Source organism: Tyto alba, unplaced genomic scaffold (assembly GCF_018691265.1).
Source record: "Tyto alba isolate M040663 unplaced genomic scaffold, T.alba_DEE_v4.0 Super-Scaffold_6, whole genome shotgun sequence".
Taxonomy (NCBI): Eukaryota; Metazoa; Chordata; class Aves; order Strigiformes; family Tytonidae; genus Tyto; species Tyto alba.
In genome coordinates this window covers 55,860,765-55,875,441 of record NW_024881327.1, presented here as the reverse complement: position 1 = coordinate 55,875,441, position 14,677 = coordinate 55,860,765, and the positions used below count along the sequence as shown (strand labels likewise).

Sequence of the window (14,677 nt, the reverse complement as noted above, 5' to 3'; positions counted from 1 at the left end):
CGGCCCCGCGCTGGGGTCTCACTTGCTCTTTTTGAGGGCCGTCTCCACGTTCTGGCCCCGGTGCTTGCGGTAGAAGTCGATGAAGGAGAAGGGCAGGGAGATGTTGAGGGGGCTGGCGCGGGAGGGGGCCGCCGCCCGCTTGCGGGCTTCGAAGGCGATGGTCAGGTCCACCCAGGCGGCAGGGCGCTTGGCCTTGAACGTGGCGATGAAATCCTCCCCGAAAATGTGGCACAGCAGCCTCTCGAAGGCCAGGTCCACCCCCACGGCCCCGTAGGGACCCCCTGGGGAACAGGGAGGGGGGGGGGCGGGGATGGCGGGGCTGGGACATCCATCTCCGTGTCTGCCATCGCCATGGCCCCAGACCTGTCCCCAACCAAAATCTCACACGCCCCCCCCCCAGCACCCCTGTCCCTCTGTCACCCCCCCCAGCACCCCTGTCCCTCTGTCACCCCCCCAGCCCAGCACCCCTGTCCCTCTGTCACCCCCCGAAGCCAGCACCCCTGTCCCTCTGTCACCCCCCCATCCCAGAACCCCTGTCCCTCTGTCACCCCCCCAACCCAGCACCCCTGTCCCTCTGTCACCCCTGTCCCACCTTGAGCCCCCAACCCATCACCCCCACCCCCTGTTGTCCCCTCCCCAGCCCCTGCCCTGCTCCCTGCTGTCACCCCCCAGCCCAGCACCCCTGTCCCCCTGTCACCCCCCAGCCCAGCACCCCTGTCCCTCTGTCACCCCCCCCAGCACCCCTGTCCCTCTGTCACCCCCCAATCCAGCACCCCTGTCCCTCTGTCACCCCCCCAGCCCAGCACCCCTGTCCCTCTGTCACCCCTGTCCCACCTTGCACCCCCCACCCATCACCCCCACCCCCTGTTGTCCCCTCCCCAGCCCCTGCCCTGCTCCCTGCTGTCACCCCCCCAGCCCAGCACCCCTGTCCCCCTGTCACCCCCCCCAGCCCAGCAACCCTGTCCCTCTGTCACCCCCCCAGCCCAGCACCCCTGTCCCTCTGTCACCCCCCCCAGCACCCCTGTCCCTCTGTCACCCCCCAACCCAGCACCCCTGTCCCTCTGTCACCCCCCCAGCCCAGCACCCCTGTCCCTCTGTCACCCCCCCAGCCCAGCACCCCTGTCCCTCTGTCACCCCTGTCCCCCTTTGTCCCCCCCATTGTCCCCCCCCCAGCCCCTGCCCTCCTCTCTGCTGTCACCAGGTGGTGCCACAAGCCCAGCCACCACCCTGCAGGGGACCTGGAGGGGACCCCGGGCCTGGTGGGGGGGTCACTGGGGGGGGGGGGGGGGGCAGGCTGGGGGCTGGGGGGGGGCAGCCCACCTGAGGCTTTGTACAGCTCCTTCAGCGTCCCCTGCGGCTTCTCGATCTGGTGCACGGTGAGGTCCACCGTGCCACCGCCACAGTCCGCCACGATATAACGATCACCTGCGGGCAAGGACAGCGGCCCAGTCGGGGTCCCGGGTCCCCCCCCCTCCCAGGCCCTGCGGGGTCTCCCCCAGCCCCCCCATCGCCTGGCAGCTCGATGGGGCTGATCCCCCACCCCAGGACACCCGTCCCGTGGGCTCTGAGCCGCCGCCGGGACACGGTCCTTGTGCTGTGCTTTCCCCAGGGAACAAAAATATTCAGCTTTAACCAAAATATGTTTTGGTTTTGTTTTTTTTTTTTTTTTTTCTCTCCTCCCCCACCCAAAAAAACCGCTGAAGATGTTCTGGAGGGCAGGAGGGGGACATTGTGGGTGTTTGCTTGGAACAACGGGACGGCAAAGCGGCGGACAGACCCTGCCCTCCCCTGCATCGTCCCGGGGGGGGTGGGGTGGGGGGTGTCAAAACCAAGTGACAAACCGGAGCCGTGTCACCCCCGGCACTGGCAGGGGCACGCTCGGGCTCCCGGGAGGGCTCTGCCATGGGGGGGACATCCAGCCCCCCATCCCCTCGCCCAGGGTAACCCTGGGGGGGCCAGGCAGCCTGGGTGCGGTCTCCCACTTGTCCCCCCCCCTCAGTGACTCCTGGGCGGGGGGGCTGGGGTCTGCTGGGAGGTGGGGGGGGGGGGGGAGCACTGCCCATCACCCCTCCTACCTGCCTGCATTTCCGACCAGAGCTCCCCGACTCCCGACTCCACCAGGAAGGTTCGGCTGTGGCGGGACCGCCGGAGCTGCTCTCGGGCTGGGGGATGGAGCGGAGGGACTGGTGTCAGGCTGGGGGGGGGAGCATTGGAGCCAGGAGCATCCCTGGGACCCCCCCCAGCGGGTGGGGAATGCTGGGGAGCGGGGGGCTGCACTGGGAGCACTGGTTGCTTGCTCCCCCCCCCAGCCGGGACCCCCGGCACGGCCCCAGCTCCGCCACGGTCCGGCCATCCCGCTGCTCTGCCCGGGATCCCACCTCACTGCACCCAGCCCGCAGTGCCCCCGGGGGGGGGTCCCTGGGCGATGTCACCTCTTCCCACTCTTGTCCCCAGCCCGGGTGGGGTTTCCTCTGCTCCCCCCCATCCTGGGACAGGGGACGTCAAAACTGCCCGGAAGGGCAGGGAGCTGTTTGGGGAAGGGGGGGGTTATCCCACCCTATTTTCGGCACGCCGAGACGGACGCGGCACACTCACTCCATTAGCCTCAGCCCCAGCTTGCAGCTCGAGCCCCCCGCTCCCCTATAAATCCGGATGCGACCCCCGTTTTCCAGCCAAACACAAGACAAGGGCTGCAGACACCGCCAGGTCCCCACAACGCGGCTCGGTCCCAACTGGGCAAACTGGCTCTGACCCGGTAAAACCCCGGAGTGGAGGGGACCCCCAGGCTCCCACGCGTGGGGGGGGAGCATCCCCGGAGGTGGCTCAGCAGAGGGTCTCGGCCGGCCCCGGAGCAGCGGGTGGATCCTCTCCCTGTCCCGGGGTTACGGTTACGGCACCGGCCGGGGACGGGGGAGCCCGCGGGCTCAGCCCGTACGGAGGGGCCGGGCTGGGGGAGAGCGGAGCTGCTGGGAGGAATCCAGGGCTGAGCCAGCAGAAACGGCTCCGGCTGGAAACGTGGGGAGAGGGAAGGGGAGAGGCAGCCCAGGGGCCTGGGGTGGAGGGCGAGGGCAGGTTGGGAGGGTGGAAGGGGCCACGGGGGCCGCACGGCTCGGACGCTTCCTGGGAAAGCAGCCACCGCCCGCCCTGGCCACGGGGGCTTGGGGAGGGGGAGTGGGGGGGGAGAAAAAGCGGGGCACGGGGCTCCCCGGGGCAGCCAGAGCCTCCCACTCCCTCCCTTAGCACTGTGCCCCACTTGGCTCTGCCTCAGTTTCCCCCGTCGCTAGGTGATGCCGCGGGCTGGGGGTCCCTGGGGCGGTGGGACCAGCCCTGCCCTCGCCCGCTTCACGGCTGCGGGGCTCCCAAAAGCGCAGAAACCCGCACGCCTTTCCCCAGAACCGCCCTCGTTCGCTAAAGCGCCAGAGAAGGGGGGAAAAAAAAAAAAAAAAAAAAAAAAAAATTCTAGGGGCAGGGTCCCCTGCGGGCGCTCACCCTGCCGAAAGCTGGAGTCGATGGGGTGCTCCGGCGCCAGCCCGTTGGCCGGGGGTTTGCAGCTCAGGTCGATCAGCTGGTGGAGCCGAAGTTTCCTACAATAAATGGAAGCGGCTTCGGGCTCCAGCGCGATCAGCAGCTGCTCCGGGTTCTCCGGGGACACCAGCCCGGCCTGGGGGGAGGACGGGGTGTCAGGGCGGAGGAGGTGCCGGCGCACCAGGCCGTGCCCCGGCCTTTGCGCATCGCTTTGGCCCGTACAGGTCCTACCCGTCGAGCAGCGATCCCACCTATTCCGGCTGTGCAGCGGGTGCCACCCGTGCTGCTGGGGTGGGTTAGAGCCTGCCCGTCCCAGGGACCCAGGGACGCCCCCCCCCCCCCCATCCCTGGGGGAGCACACGTCCCCCTCCCCAGCTCCAAAACCCTCCCACCGGCTTTCAAAGTGTCCAACAACCAGAGCCCAGCTCTGGCTCCTTGGGTGACCAGGGACCCTTCGTTATGGGGCAGCACCCGCGGTGGCGGGGGGGGGGAACGGGGGACAGCAAGGGTCACTGAGTGGAACAGCCCCCCCGGGGGGGTCCCCTCACCTTGTAGGCAGCCTCTCGCATGAACTGCTTGGCCGGCTGCTTCCAGATGGCAGGGACGGTGATGACCCAGCGGATGGCATCTCTCTCGGGCAGGGACGGGCACTGGTCCTTCAGCTCCTGCCGGGCAAGAAGCAGCCGGTGACCCCCCCTTCCCCCCCCCAAACCCAGCTGGAGCCTCGGGGCTCTCGGGGAAGGGCGAGGAAGCAAGGCGTGGAGGGGACAAGGCGCAGGGCTTGTACTCGGGGAGGGAGAGGAGGGTTGCGGGGTGGTGCGGGGAGAGGCGGCGGGGGTGCCGGGGTGCCCCACCTGCACGGCGTGCTGCTTGAAGAAGCGCAGCGCGTGGGCGAACACCTCCAGCGCTTGCATTTTCTTCCCGTTGACAGCTTCTAGTTCAGTTTTCATGGTGAGGTCCTGCCAGGAAGAGAAATAACAGCGAACAGATCACGCAGGGTGCTGGGACGTGCCCGGCGTCCCACCCCGGCTCCATCGGGCAGGGTGCCCGTGTGTGTCCCCCCGCCCTGTGCCAAACAACCAGGGCACGGGCACCCGAAGTGCTGCTCTGCGGCCGCATCTCCCTGCCCCGAAGCAGCCCGGGTGGGAGGAACCAAAAATTCCCCCCCCTGCAAAGGGCTAAAACATCGTGATGGGCAAAGTGTGCGTAAAGCAAACAGGGAGCTGGGTGCGCTCGGTCGGGATGCTGGGGAGCAGAGGGTTTGCTTGTAGCCCCTCTCCAGCCCTCCTGGATTTCTGATCCCCCCCCGCAGTGAATTCCTCTCTTTGCTTTCTGCAAAGCAGGACGAACCCCTGGGACCAGCTCAGCTCACGTCCAGCCCGGTCAGGGACCCCGCAGGTCCCCTGGGGAGGTCGGGAGGGGGCGCAGGGACTTACGCTGGTGCTGTGAATTTTCATCTTAAACTTCTCGAAGTAAAGCCAGTCGCGGGCCTCCTCGGGGTCCAGGTCGTGGTAGTAGTCCCTGGCAGTGTAGCCGAAGCTGTGGAAGATGCCCTCCGGCGTCAGCAGGAGGCTGGTGGGGGTCTTCTGGTTGGCCACCCCCGGGTCCCCTCCTTCCCATTTCCTGCAAACAGGAGCCGGCAGCAGCCCGTGAGCCTCAGGGCCAGCCAACGGGTCCTGCCCCAGTTCATTTATTTGGGTGGGCACGACCCTCTTAAAGAGGGACAAAGCAAGGACTGACGTCCCTGGGAAGGCCACGGACAAGGAGTGCTCTGCTCCCTGTGAAACCCCGCAGGGCTCCTCCGCTCCCACGCAGGTCGTTAGAACAGAGCGCTAACGAAGAGGTGCTCTCACTCCACCCTCCCATTTCAGGGGCTCCCTCCACCCGCCGCTGCCAGGCAGCATCCCTCACCCGTGATGGTGGGGATGTTCGTTGCCCAGCCTGGCTCCGTCCCTGCCTCCCGCCAAGCTGACTTCCAACCCCTTTGGGCAAAATAAAAAAAAAAAAAAAAAACAAAGTCCTTTAACAGCTCTGGGAGCAGCTCTCAGGCCTCCGGCCGCTCCTCACCTCATCATGTGGATGGCCTCGGGGTCACTGGAGAAGCTGAAGGCGTAGCCGCTGGACGTGGTGCCGAAGTCGATGGCCACCACCACGGCGAAGGAGGCCGTTTGCTGGGAGCGAGCCTCGCTCCTCTGAAAGGCAAGGGCGGGCGTGAGGGCCAGGGTCTGCCCTGGGGGCAAGCGTCCAGACAGGGCTGGCTGCTTCCAGCAAACGGCTTAAAAAAACCCCCAAAACCCACAACCCATGAAGGGGTTAATTTTTCCTAGATCAGGTCTGGGCAAGGGATGCAGTGATGCTGCGCTGCGATGCCGGGGCGATTCCTCTGCTTACACAGCTCCACATCACCAGGAGAAGGGGCTGCCCGGGTCCCTGCGGGCTCGTGGGGATTTGGGGACCCCCGGGGAGGGAGGGGTGTTCACAGCTTCTGCCCGTGAGAGCTGCCCGGGGCGGTGCTGGGGTCCCTGTTTCTTCCCAGTTTGGGGTGGTGCTGAGCCCCCCACAAACAAATTTTAGCTGAGATTCCCCCCAGACCTTCCCTCTCGGTCTAAGGGACCTCACCCCAGACGTCCCCAGGGGTCACCCAACCAAAATCCCTCCTGGCCCAGCTGCTTTAAGGGGTTTCTGCTGCTGCCTCCCCCAGCCGATGCTTTCCTGGTCCTTCCTTGGGGTGCCCATCCCTCGCCTCCGGCCCGGCGGTGCCAAAGGAGCCGAGTCCCGCGGCCGTGTCACAGCGGGGCAGACACGGAAAAGCTAAAAGCCCTCATTAACTTTTAACGTATCCCTGATTTGACGAGCACAGCCATTAGCTAGCCGTGACAAAAAGCCGGCGATGCGCGTGGCTGAAGCGGCGGTTTTGTCTCAGCAGTGTGCGTGTTCGGGGAGCTGGAAGGACAGCGAGCGCGGGGGAGGAACCGGCTCCGACACGCTCCCCGCCTGCGTCCTTCCACACCGGGCTGTCCCACGGGACACTCAGCGGGAGCAAGCTGAGGCCAGGAGAGTTGCAAAAACTTTAACTTCTGCTGGTGTTTCCTCCGGCTCCTGCGCTGGAAAAAACCCTCCATCCCATAAAACCCATGGCTAAAGGGGGGGATTTAGGACCCCAGTGATGGAGTGACCCAGCCTTGGACCGGTGTTGGGGTGTGCGGTGGGGTTGGCGACCCGGGAGTTGGGGTGACCACTGGCCAGGGAAGGATCAGAGGGGGCAATGCTGAGGGGGACGGACCCCGGCAGCCCCAGGGGACCCCACGACTGCCTTACCGGTGACTGGGAGGGCGTCAGCGGGGCGATGCTGCAACTGTCGTGGGGTGTCCCCGGGGAGCCGGGAGGGGACGGCGTGGGGCACCGCTCGCCGTTGGCACCTGGGGACACAGCAAGGTGAGGGTGGGATGCGGACGGGTCCTGGGCCCTCCTGAAGACCCTGCCCCACGGTGAGGACAAGGCGTAACGTCCCGATAAAACCACAGCCAGCGCGGGTTTAGCAGCGGAGGGATCAGAGGTGCTGCGGAGGCTGGTCCCGGTGGGCTCCCAACAGGCCACCTGGGGGCTTGGGAGGCTTCCCACGCTGTTTTCAATCACGTGTAAGGAAGGATCTAATCAGCACTGATCAAATTAACAAATGAGGAACCCCTCGGAGGCCTCATAAAGAGGTGCAGGTACCAGTTGCACCTGGGGTTAGCACTGGTGGGCTCAGGGGTCCCTCCCTCCAGGCATGAGGAGCCGAGGGACCTTCTTCCCCCAGGGCCGTCAGCTCTTGCTCAGCAAGAAGATGGGGCAGGGAGGGGTTCAGCTCGCCAGCACGGGCAGGCTGGGCTGGTGAGACACGGGCTCGAGGTCTCCATCACCGGAGAGGAACCGGCACCCCGGGGGAAGAGTCGTCGCAGCCTGAAGCTGGGGCGAGCCCAGGCTCTCCCCGCTGGCCCTACAGAGCCCCTCGGGGGTGGCTGCGGAGGGACCCGCTTCTGTAGATGAGCAAACCGAGGTGGGATGGATCCTGCCTTGCACAGCTGCAAGGGACCAGGGAAGTGGAAGGGCAAGGGTCTTCGACCAGCAAAAGGAGCAGCTGACGACAGACGAGTCAGGGCTGGAAACCCACGACGTGTTCGTAGCAAAGGGACGGGGGGGGTTTTCCTAGAGCTGCTCGTTCTTAAATCAATGTGGCCGTCGTCACGTAAATACACGCTAGTTCAGCTTGGCAATGCCTGGCAGATGACTGCGAGGGCTGCCAGAGGCTGCTCCAGGCACGCAGCTGGAAGGCTGGGATCCAGTGGGAGCGGGGAGGGGGGGGAAACTTCAGGAAGAACCGCTGGTGAGCTACCGAGGCAGAGCAAGTGTCTGCAGCGTGGGGATGGGCACCGTGGTGCAGCGGCTGCTCCTCTTCCTCCTCCTCGAGAGCCCAACCAGCTCTGTGTCTCCTTGGGTGACCCCCCTCCCAGCTCCTCCGGCAGCAGAAGCCTCGTCCCGGGGGTCCCCGTTAATCCCGGGTGGCTCAGCTGAGGCTGCAGAAGCCCTGGTGGGATGTGTGACCCCCCCCCCCGCCCCGGGACGGGCTGAGCCCCGGGGGCCGTCCCCCAGGCCATGGGGCTGCCTCAGCTCCTCTTGCCACATGGCTCCAATTAGCAGAGGGGGATTAATCACCCAGCCCCACGAAGCCATGAGCTGGTGGACGGGCTCCAGCTGTTGGCCGGGGCGGGGGGGGGGGGGAGGGGGGGCAGCCGATGGTGGGGGGCTGCCTTCACTGAGGTGCTCCGGGACCCCCCAGAAGCAGCAGCCGTGGGGCTGGGGCCGGGCTCAGCCACTCAGGCACCCCCCCATCCTGGCAGTGGGGTGTGGGGGGGGTCCTGGCTGCTCCCCACTGCTTTATTTCCTCGGCTGGCTGAGAACGGAGCCACCAGCACATCGCTCGCCTGGGCTGGGTGCCAGGGACGGTGCTGTGCCTTGTGCCCCCCACCCCCCCCGGAGCTGTACCGGGGGGCTCAGCCGCTCCCCGCTGCGACACAGCTCCGGTCCCTTCACACCCGCTCCGTAAGTGCCTTTCGGTGTATCCCGTGTCTGTGCCATAAATATTTGATCCCTGACAAACAGGAACATCCCTCTGGGCATCTCTGAGTGCCGGCAGAGCCCCGGGGGGGGGTAAGGGGGGGGGGGAATATTGCCTGGGCTGGGGAAGGAGCCGGCAGCTCAGCCGGGCTTTGAGTCCGGGGGTCCAGAGCCGGCACCCACCAGTGTGTGGGCACTGGGATCCCGGCGATCTGGGGGGGAAACCTTGCGGGGGGGGCGGGGGTTAATTCTGGCGGCCGCCTCTTCGCTGGGGCTGCTGCCCGGCTTGTGTTCGTGGGGTCAGGTTTCCTCGCCGCAGCTGGTTCTGGTTACCCCAGCGCAGGAGCGGCTGGGGGGGGGGGGCGCAGGGCTCCTCCGTGCCGCAAAGGGGCTGGGGGGGCAGGGGGGACGGCCGGGGGGAGGCGAAAGGAGAGGGGCCTGGAGCATCACACTTGCAGAGAGCTCATCTCTGCCCGGGGGGGTGGGTGGGATGGGGGGGCAGGGGATCCCCCCCACCCCAGCTGCTGTTGTCGCCCTGGGGAGCAGCCTTACCCATCCGGAGACTCTGCATCCCCGGCTCCAGGAGCATCGCCATGGCAGCCTCGCGCTCCCCCTGCAAGACAAGGAGGAGGGATGGTGGGGCGAGTGCCCGTGTACCCCGAAAGCTCTGGCCGCCCCCCTCAGCAGCGGGGTGCACGGCGTGCCATGGGTGGGGTGTCCACAGGGTCCCCACCGTCCCCACCCCAAGAGTGAACCCAGGCTCGACCCCTCCCTGAAGAACCCAGCAGGGCTGGCTCTGACCCTGCATCCCCCGGGGGCCCCCCCAGGAGCAGGTGGGAGACCCCAAAACCCGGGGGCTCAGGTTGCAATCGGGTGCAGGGGGGGATCGGTGCCCAGGCTCGGGGGGGGTGGGAGGGACAGGCCTCCTTTCATTGAAAAGGTCAGACAGATGTGCGTGATACAGATGTTGTGTGCAGAGCGCCATGGGGTCCACGCTGCAGATGTTTAGGTTTGATCAAAGAAAGAAACCGAGGGACGGCGATCCGTTAAAGTTATTATTGTTTTTTTTTTTTATCGAAGCAGTCCCTGCCCAGGGCCAGGCTCCTTGCAGCGTGGTGGCCGTGCCGGCAGCAGCAGGAACGGCCAAAAACGTCCCTGCCCACCCCGGGGACTGCGACCCAGCGTTGACCAGCTCCAAAACTGCCTCCCCGGGCTAAGAAACCGGGCTCCTGGCTCTCTGCCTGACGCGAGAGCATCCCATCGCCTCCGAGGTTGCGGGTCCCGCACCGGCCGCTTTCATCCCGCGGAGCTGCGGGCCCAGGACAAGGCTGAGCTCATCGGGGAGAGGTTTCGCTCTAAGCCAAACCCACCCACGCGCTGCCGGCCAGATCCTGCTCGCTCTCGGCAGCCTCAGGAGAGGAAAAAATACCTTGTGCTAAAAATGGCAGGTGGCGGGTTCTTCCCCGGAGCGAGGAGGAGCTGTGGCCGATGAAGGCTGCAGGTCAAACCCCAGCAGGGAAACGCGGCACTGGTGGTGCTGGGAGGGCCCGGGGTGGGGGGTGTCTGTCTGTCTGAGCTCTGCAAAGGCGCTTCGTCACCAAAACTGGATTTTCCCTGAGGTGGTGAGTCCCCGTGCTCAGGGGATCGTCCCTCCAGCGCTGGGAATTTGTGTGTCTCCTCTGGCAGAAGCTCTGCTCGTGGTTTTTTTCGGTGTCTGTTTGTCCCGGCTGCAGGTTGGACACCCCCCACCCCCCCCCGTGCTGCTCTAGGGCCAGGCTGGGGGGGTGACCCCGGCTCTGGCACCCCAAAGCCCAGCCTGACGGGGCTCAGCGTCCCCATCCCCGGGGGCTGAGCTCCGGGGGGGTTGGGAGGGGGGCACCTGTGTCCTGCTGCTGCGCTGAGCTGTCGGCACGAGCAGGGGGGAGCAGCGAGGGCTTGGGCTCGGGTCACTCGAGGGGTTCCAGCCCCTCCGTGGCCGTGGGGTGGTCTGGGCAGTCTGTCCGGAGCCTGTGCAGACCCTCAGGCTGAAACCCTCCACCTCAGTGGGTCTCGCCCAGGGGGGGTCGGCCGGCGGCTGTCTTTGCCCCCGAGGCCCTGCCTGGGGTCCCGGTGAGGAAGAGGAGTGGGCTCCGCAGACCAAGGGACCGAGGTGACCTCCAGCCCCCCGAGGGGTTTCGGCCGGCCGTGCCTCTCCTTGCGCAGTTTTGGAGACACGGCTTCTGGGCTCTGGCGAGGTTTTGGGGTACCCAGTGAGGTTTTCGGGGTACCCAGTGAGGTTGTTGGGGTGCCCAGTGAGGTTTTGGGGGTACCCAGCCAGCCCGGCACCCCCACAATCCCAGCCAGTGGGCACGAGTGGGCCCCTCCCCTCCCACGCACACGCGTGTGAGCAGGGCACACGCTTGTGCCGAGCCCTCGTGTCCCCCCGTGCTGTCCCCATTCAGCGCCCGCCCACCAACCTGCCGGGCCCCCCCGACCCCCCCGGGGCACAGCTGGAAGCCCCTGGCTTTGGGGGGGGCCCTGATGTGCTGCCGGGGTGAGGGTCCCGGCAGCTCCCGGCGCTCGCTCCGGCAGCTTGGCCAGGAGCAGCGTTTTTTTTGAGGACTTTTCCACCATTTCCGCCTCTGCGGGGGCTCGCGGAAACCGGGGAAAGGAAACAAGTTTGGGGCGGGTTTGGGGCAGGCGTCGCTGGGCACGGAGCCCCCACGGCATGGGGCGGGGGGGGCGTTTGTCCCCCCCAAGCCTCTTGTGCTGGGAGCGACTTGGGGACCCCCCCCCCCCGAATCCTCTGGGCAAAGCCATCGGGTTTCCAGGGGATGTTTGTGGGACACCCACCCCCCCCCAGCTCCCCGTTCCTGCTGCCGTCACTCGGCCACAGCTGGGACACGGGAACTGGGTGGGATGTCCCGGCTGGCCGGGGAGGTGACACCCTCACCCCAGCCAAGGGAAGAAGTGGGGTCCCCGCTGTCCCCACACCTCGGGCAGTGCCTCTGTGGGTCCCCAGAACCCCACAGCCACTTACCTCTGGAAGGAGGGGGCGGGCGGGGGGGACAGGTTGGGGACCCTTCAGTCCAGCCACCACCTTGTCGCTCCAGCTGTGCCGGCCGGGTGCTGGGTCCCGCTGCCACCGGTGACCCCCGGTGATCCCCGGTGATCCCCGGTGGCCCTGGCACCGGCCTGCCCGTGCCGCCGGCCCTGCCGCGCAGCCCCCCCCGCTCTCCGGCTTCCTCTGGCTTCCCCCAGCGCCTTCCTCCCACTCCCACTCCCGGCCGGCGCCCAGCCCAGCCAGCGCCTCAAATTGCAATTCCAGCTGCAGATGTGGGAGCGGGAGGAGGAGGAGGAGGAGGAGGAGGCAGGGCCAGCGCCGCCGGGAATGAAACCTAAACTCCCTGCTCGGCCCCGGGCTGGCCGCAGCCTCCCCGAGCTGGGGGACCGCAGGCTGCCGAGGGGGGACGGACCCCCCAGGGGGATGAGGCTCCCAAATCCAAGGGGGAATGAGGGTGCTGGGGGCAGAGGGGAGAGACAGCGACAATCCTCCGCCTCTGCCGGTGCTGTCGCCCCGTTAATTTGACTTTTCTCCATCCCCACACACGTTTCTCTCCCGGTTTTTGTCACCCTTCACCCCGGCTGCTGCATCAGCTGTAGCCTCGTGGCTCTCTGCGCCCATCTTTACCTACCGCCGCCGGCCCGCCCATCTGTGTGTCTGTCCGTCTGTCCATACCTCCAGCCAGACTTCAGACCCCCATTTCTCCCAGCCCCACAGCCCCCCCGAGCCGCGCTGCCTTCCAGACGGGGCTCCTGGCCGAGGAGCTGGGGCCGGGGTGGCCCGAGAGCGGGAGCCCGGCGAGGGCTCCGTCCTGCGGCCCCCGAGGGTCTCCATGCTGGGAAGAAACCACCCGTGAAGGACTCAAAACCACAGGCAGATCCTTGGGATCATGGAGATCGTTGGGATCATGCAGAAAACTGAGACTATTTGGATCGTTGAGATTACTGGGGCCATTGGGATTATGGAGATCATTGGAATCACTGAGATAATTGAGATTATTGGGGTCATTGAGATTAGTGGGGTCACTGAGATAATGGAGATCATTGGGATCATGGGGACCACTGGGAACATTGAGATCATGGAGATCACTGGGATCAGGGAGATCACCGGGATCACTGAGATCATAGAAGCCATTGGGATCATGGAGATCATTGGGATCGTCATGATTGCTGGGGTCACTGAGATCATTGGCTCAAGGCTCTAGACGGAGAAGCCTCTGACCCGCAGGTCGCGGCAGGCTGTGGAGGGGTTTTGTGAAAAACCCGCAAAAGTATATAAAAGGAAGGTATAACAAATCGACACCGTACGCGTAAGCTGGATCCCAAAGGGTTGACCTAGCGGGTCCTAAAGTGTCGCGGGGAGCGGAGGCTCCGTGCTGCTGGAATCGCACTGGGACAGCCCGCGGGGTGAGGGGCAGGACCGCGGGACCGTGCCCGTGAGCCTGAGGTGACCCACGGCTGGGGTGGGGTGGGGTGGGGTGGGATGGGGATGGGATGGGGTGGGATGGGGTGGGATGGGGTGGGATGGGATGGGGTGGGGTGGGGTGGGGTGGGATGGGGATGGGATGGGGTGGGATAGGGTGGGATGGGGTGGGGTTGGATGGGATGGGATGGGGTGGGATGGGGTGGGGTTGGATGGGGTGGGATGGGGTGGGATGGGGTGGGGTTGGATGGGGTGGGATGGGGTGGGATGGGGTGGGGTGGGATGGGGTGGGATAGGGTGGGATGGGGTGGGGTGGGGATGGGGATGGAGTGGGATGGGGTGGGATGAGATGGGGTTGGATGGGATGGGATGGGGTGGGATGGGGTGGGATGGGATGGGGATGGGATGGGGTGGGATGGGATGGGGTGGGATGGGGTGGGGTGGGATGAGATGGGGTGGGGTGGGATGAGATGGGGTGGGGTGGGATGGGGTGGGATGGGATGGGTGGTGGGCTGCCTTTGCTCTTCTCCCTGGGCTGGGCAGCCCAGACACCCCGGTGAGGGGCCCCGCGGGGCGAGCGCAGCCCGAGGGCCCCTGTTCCACGCTTGCCTCCCTCGATTGTCCCCTGGGAGAGGGTCAGGGTCAGGGGGCTCTTCCTCACGGATGTGGAGAGGGGCTGGGGGGGTGTCGGGGGTGCCTGTGGTGGGCTGGTTGTCTGTGTGTCCCCCCCCCACACCTACCGATGCACTCCCCCCCCCCATCCATCTCCCGACTCGCTATACCCGGGCACCCCTCCTGCCCCCACGCACATTTACCTGACAGTTTGCCGCCTGCTCCCTCCCTTCCCGCTCCTGCCTGAGGCACTGGGCCCAGTTTGGGAACTGGGCTGAGCCTAGAAGGGGCTCGGCTGGGGGCCGGGCTGGTTGAGCAGGGAGGTGAGGCAGGAGCTGGGCAAAGCCCGGAGCTTGGGCCGCGGGTTTCTGAGCCGGCTGGGGGTGCACGCGTGCACGCGCATGTGTGTGAACAGGCACACACACGTGTGCACAGACACGTGTGAACACATTGCATCCTGCTTCCGGCGCTGGCTGGACAGAAAAAAAAAAAAAAAAAACAAATAACCCAAACCAAACCAAACCCACACTTTCCAGGGTGTGCAGGGCAGCAGGTGCTTGGCTGCACTGGGGCTGTGCTGGGGCTGGTGGGGGTCAAGGTGAAGGGCTGGGTGGCAGGAACAGGGAGGTCCCAACCCCCCCCCCGGGGAAGCTTCGGAAGGAGGGAGGAGAGGGGTGGTGGGGGCTACGCCTGTGTTTTCTTCCCTGGCGCCTGGTCAAGGGATGAGGTAGCGCTTTCCGGGAATTGAGGCACGGCCCGTGGAAATGCCGCGGTGGGGCCGGAAACCCGGGGGCAGCGCGGGGAGGCGAGCACCCCTGCCTGGCCAGGACACGGAGCCTGGGGGTTTTTTGGGGGGGGGGGGGGGGGGAGGAAACCAAACCCCAGGGCCAGGCTGGGCTGGGGTGCCCCCCCCCTGGGGTGGCACCGGTGTCCCCCTCCCCGGGAGCCGGCTGGGCGCAGCCCTGGGGGGGTACTGGC

At 66.4% G+C, this 14,677-nt stretch overlaps 1 protein-coding gene across 3 annotated transcripts; it reads right to left on the bottom strand.

Moving 5' to 3' along the window:
• Positions 1 to 16: 16 nt before the first annotated feature.
• Positions 17 to 14,057, bottom strand: HSPA12B (heat shock protein family A (Hsp70) member 12B). 3 transcript variants are annotated; one of them, XM_042808007.1, is made up of 11 exons: positions 13,903 to 14,057; positions 9,175 to 9,235; positions 6,844 to 6,944; positions 5,593 to 5,717; positions 4,962 to 5,148; positions 4,380 to 4,484; positions 4,074 to 4,190; positions 3,490 to 3,661; positions 2,076 to 2,162; positions 1,321 to 1,425; positions 17 to 281 (listed from the first exon to the last, which is right to left on the bottom strand). In XM_042808007.1, the coding sequence occupies exons 2-11, from the start codon at positions 9,215 to 9,217 to the stop codon at positions 19 to 21; spliced, it is 1,305 nt and encodes a 434-aa protein (XP_042663941.1). In that variant the 5' UTR covers positions 9,218 to 9,235; positions 13,903 to 14,057; the 3' UTR covers positions 17 to 18. The 3 variants fall into 3 exon arrangements, with proteins under 3 accessions (XP_042663941.1, XP_042663939.1, XP_042663940.1); XM_042808005.1 differs by lacking the exon at positions 13,903 to 14,057 and adding an exon at positions 11,642 to 11,898; XM_042808006.1 differs by lacking the exon at positions 13,903 to 14,057 and adding an exon at positions 10,052 to 10,856.
• Between the last annotated feature and the right edge of the window lie 620 nt (positions 14,058 to 14,677).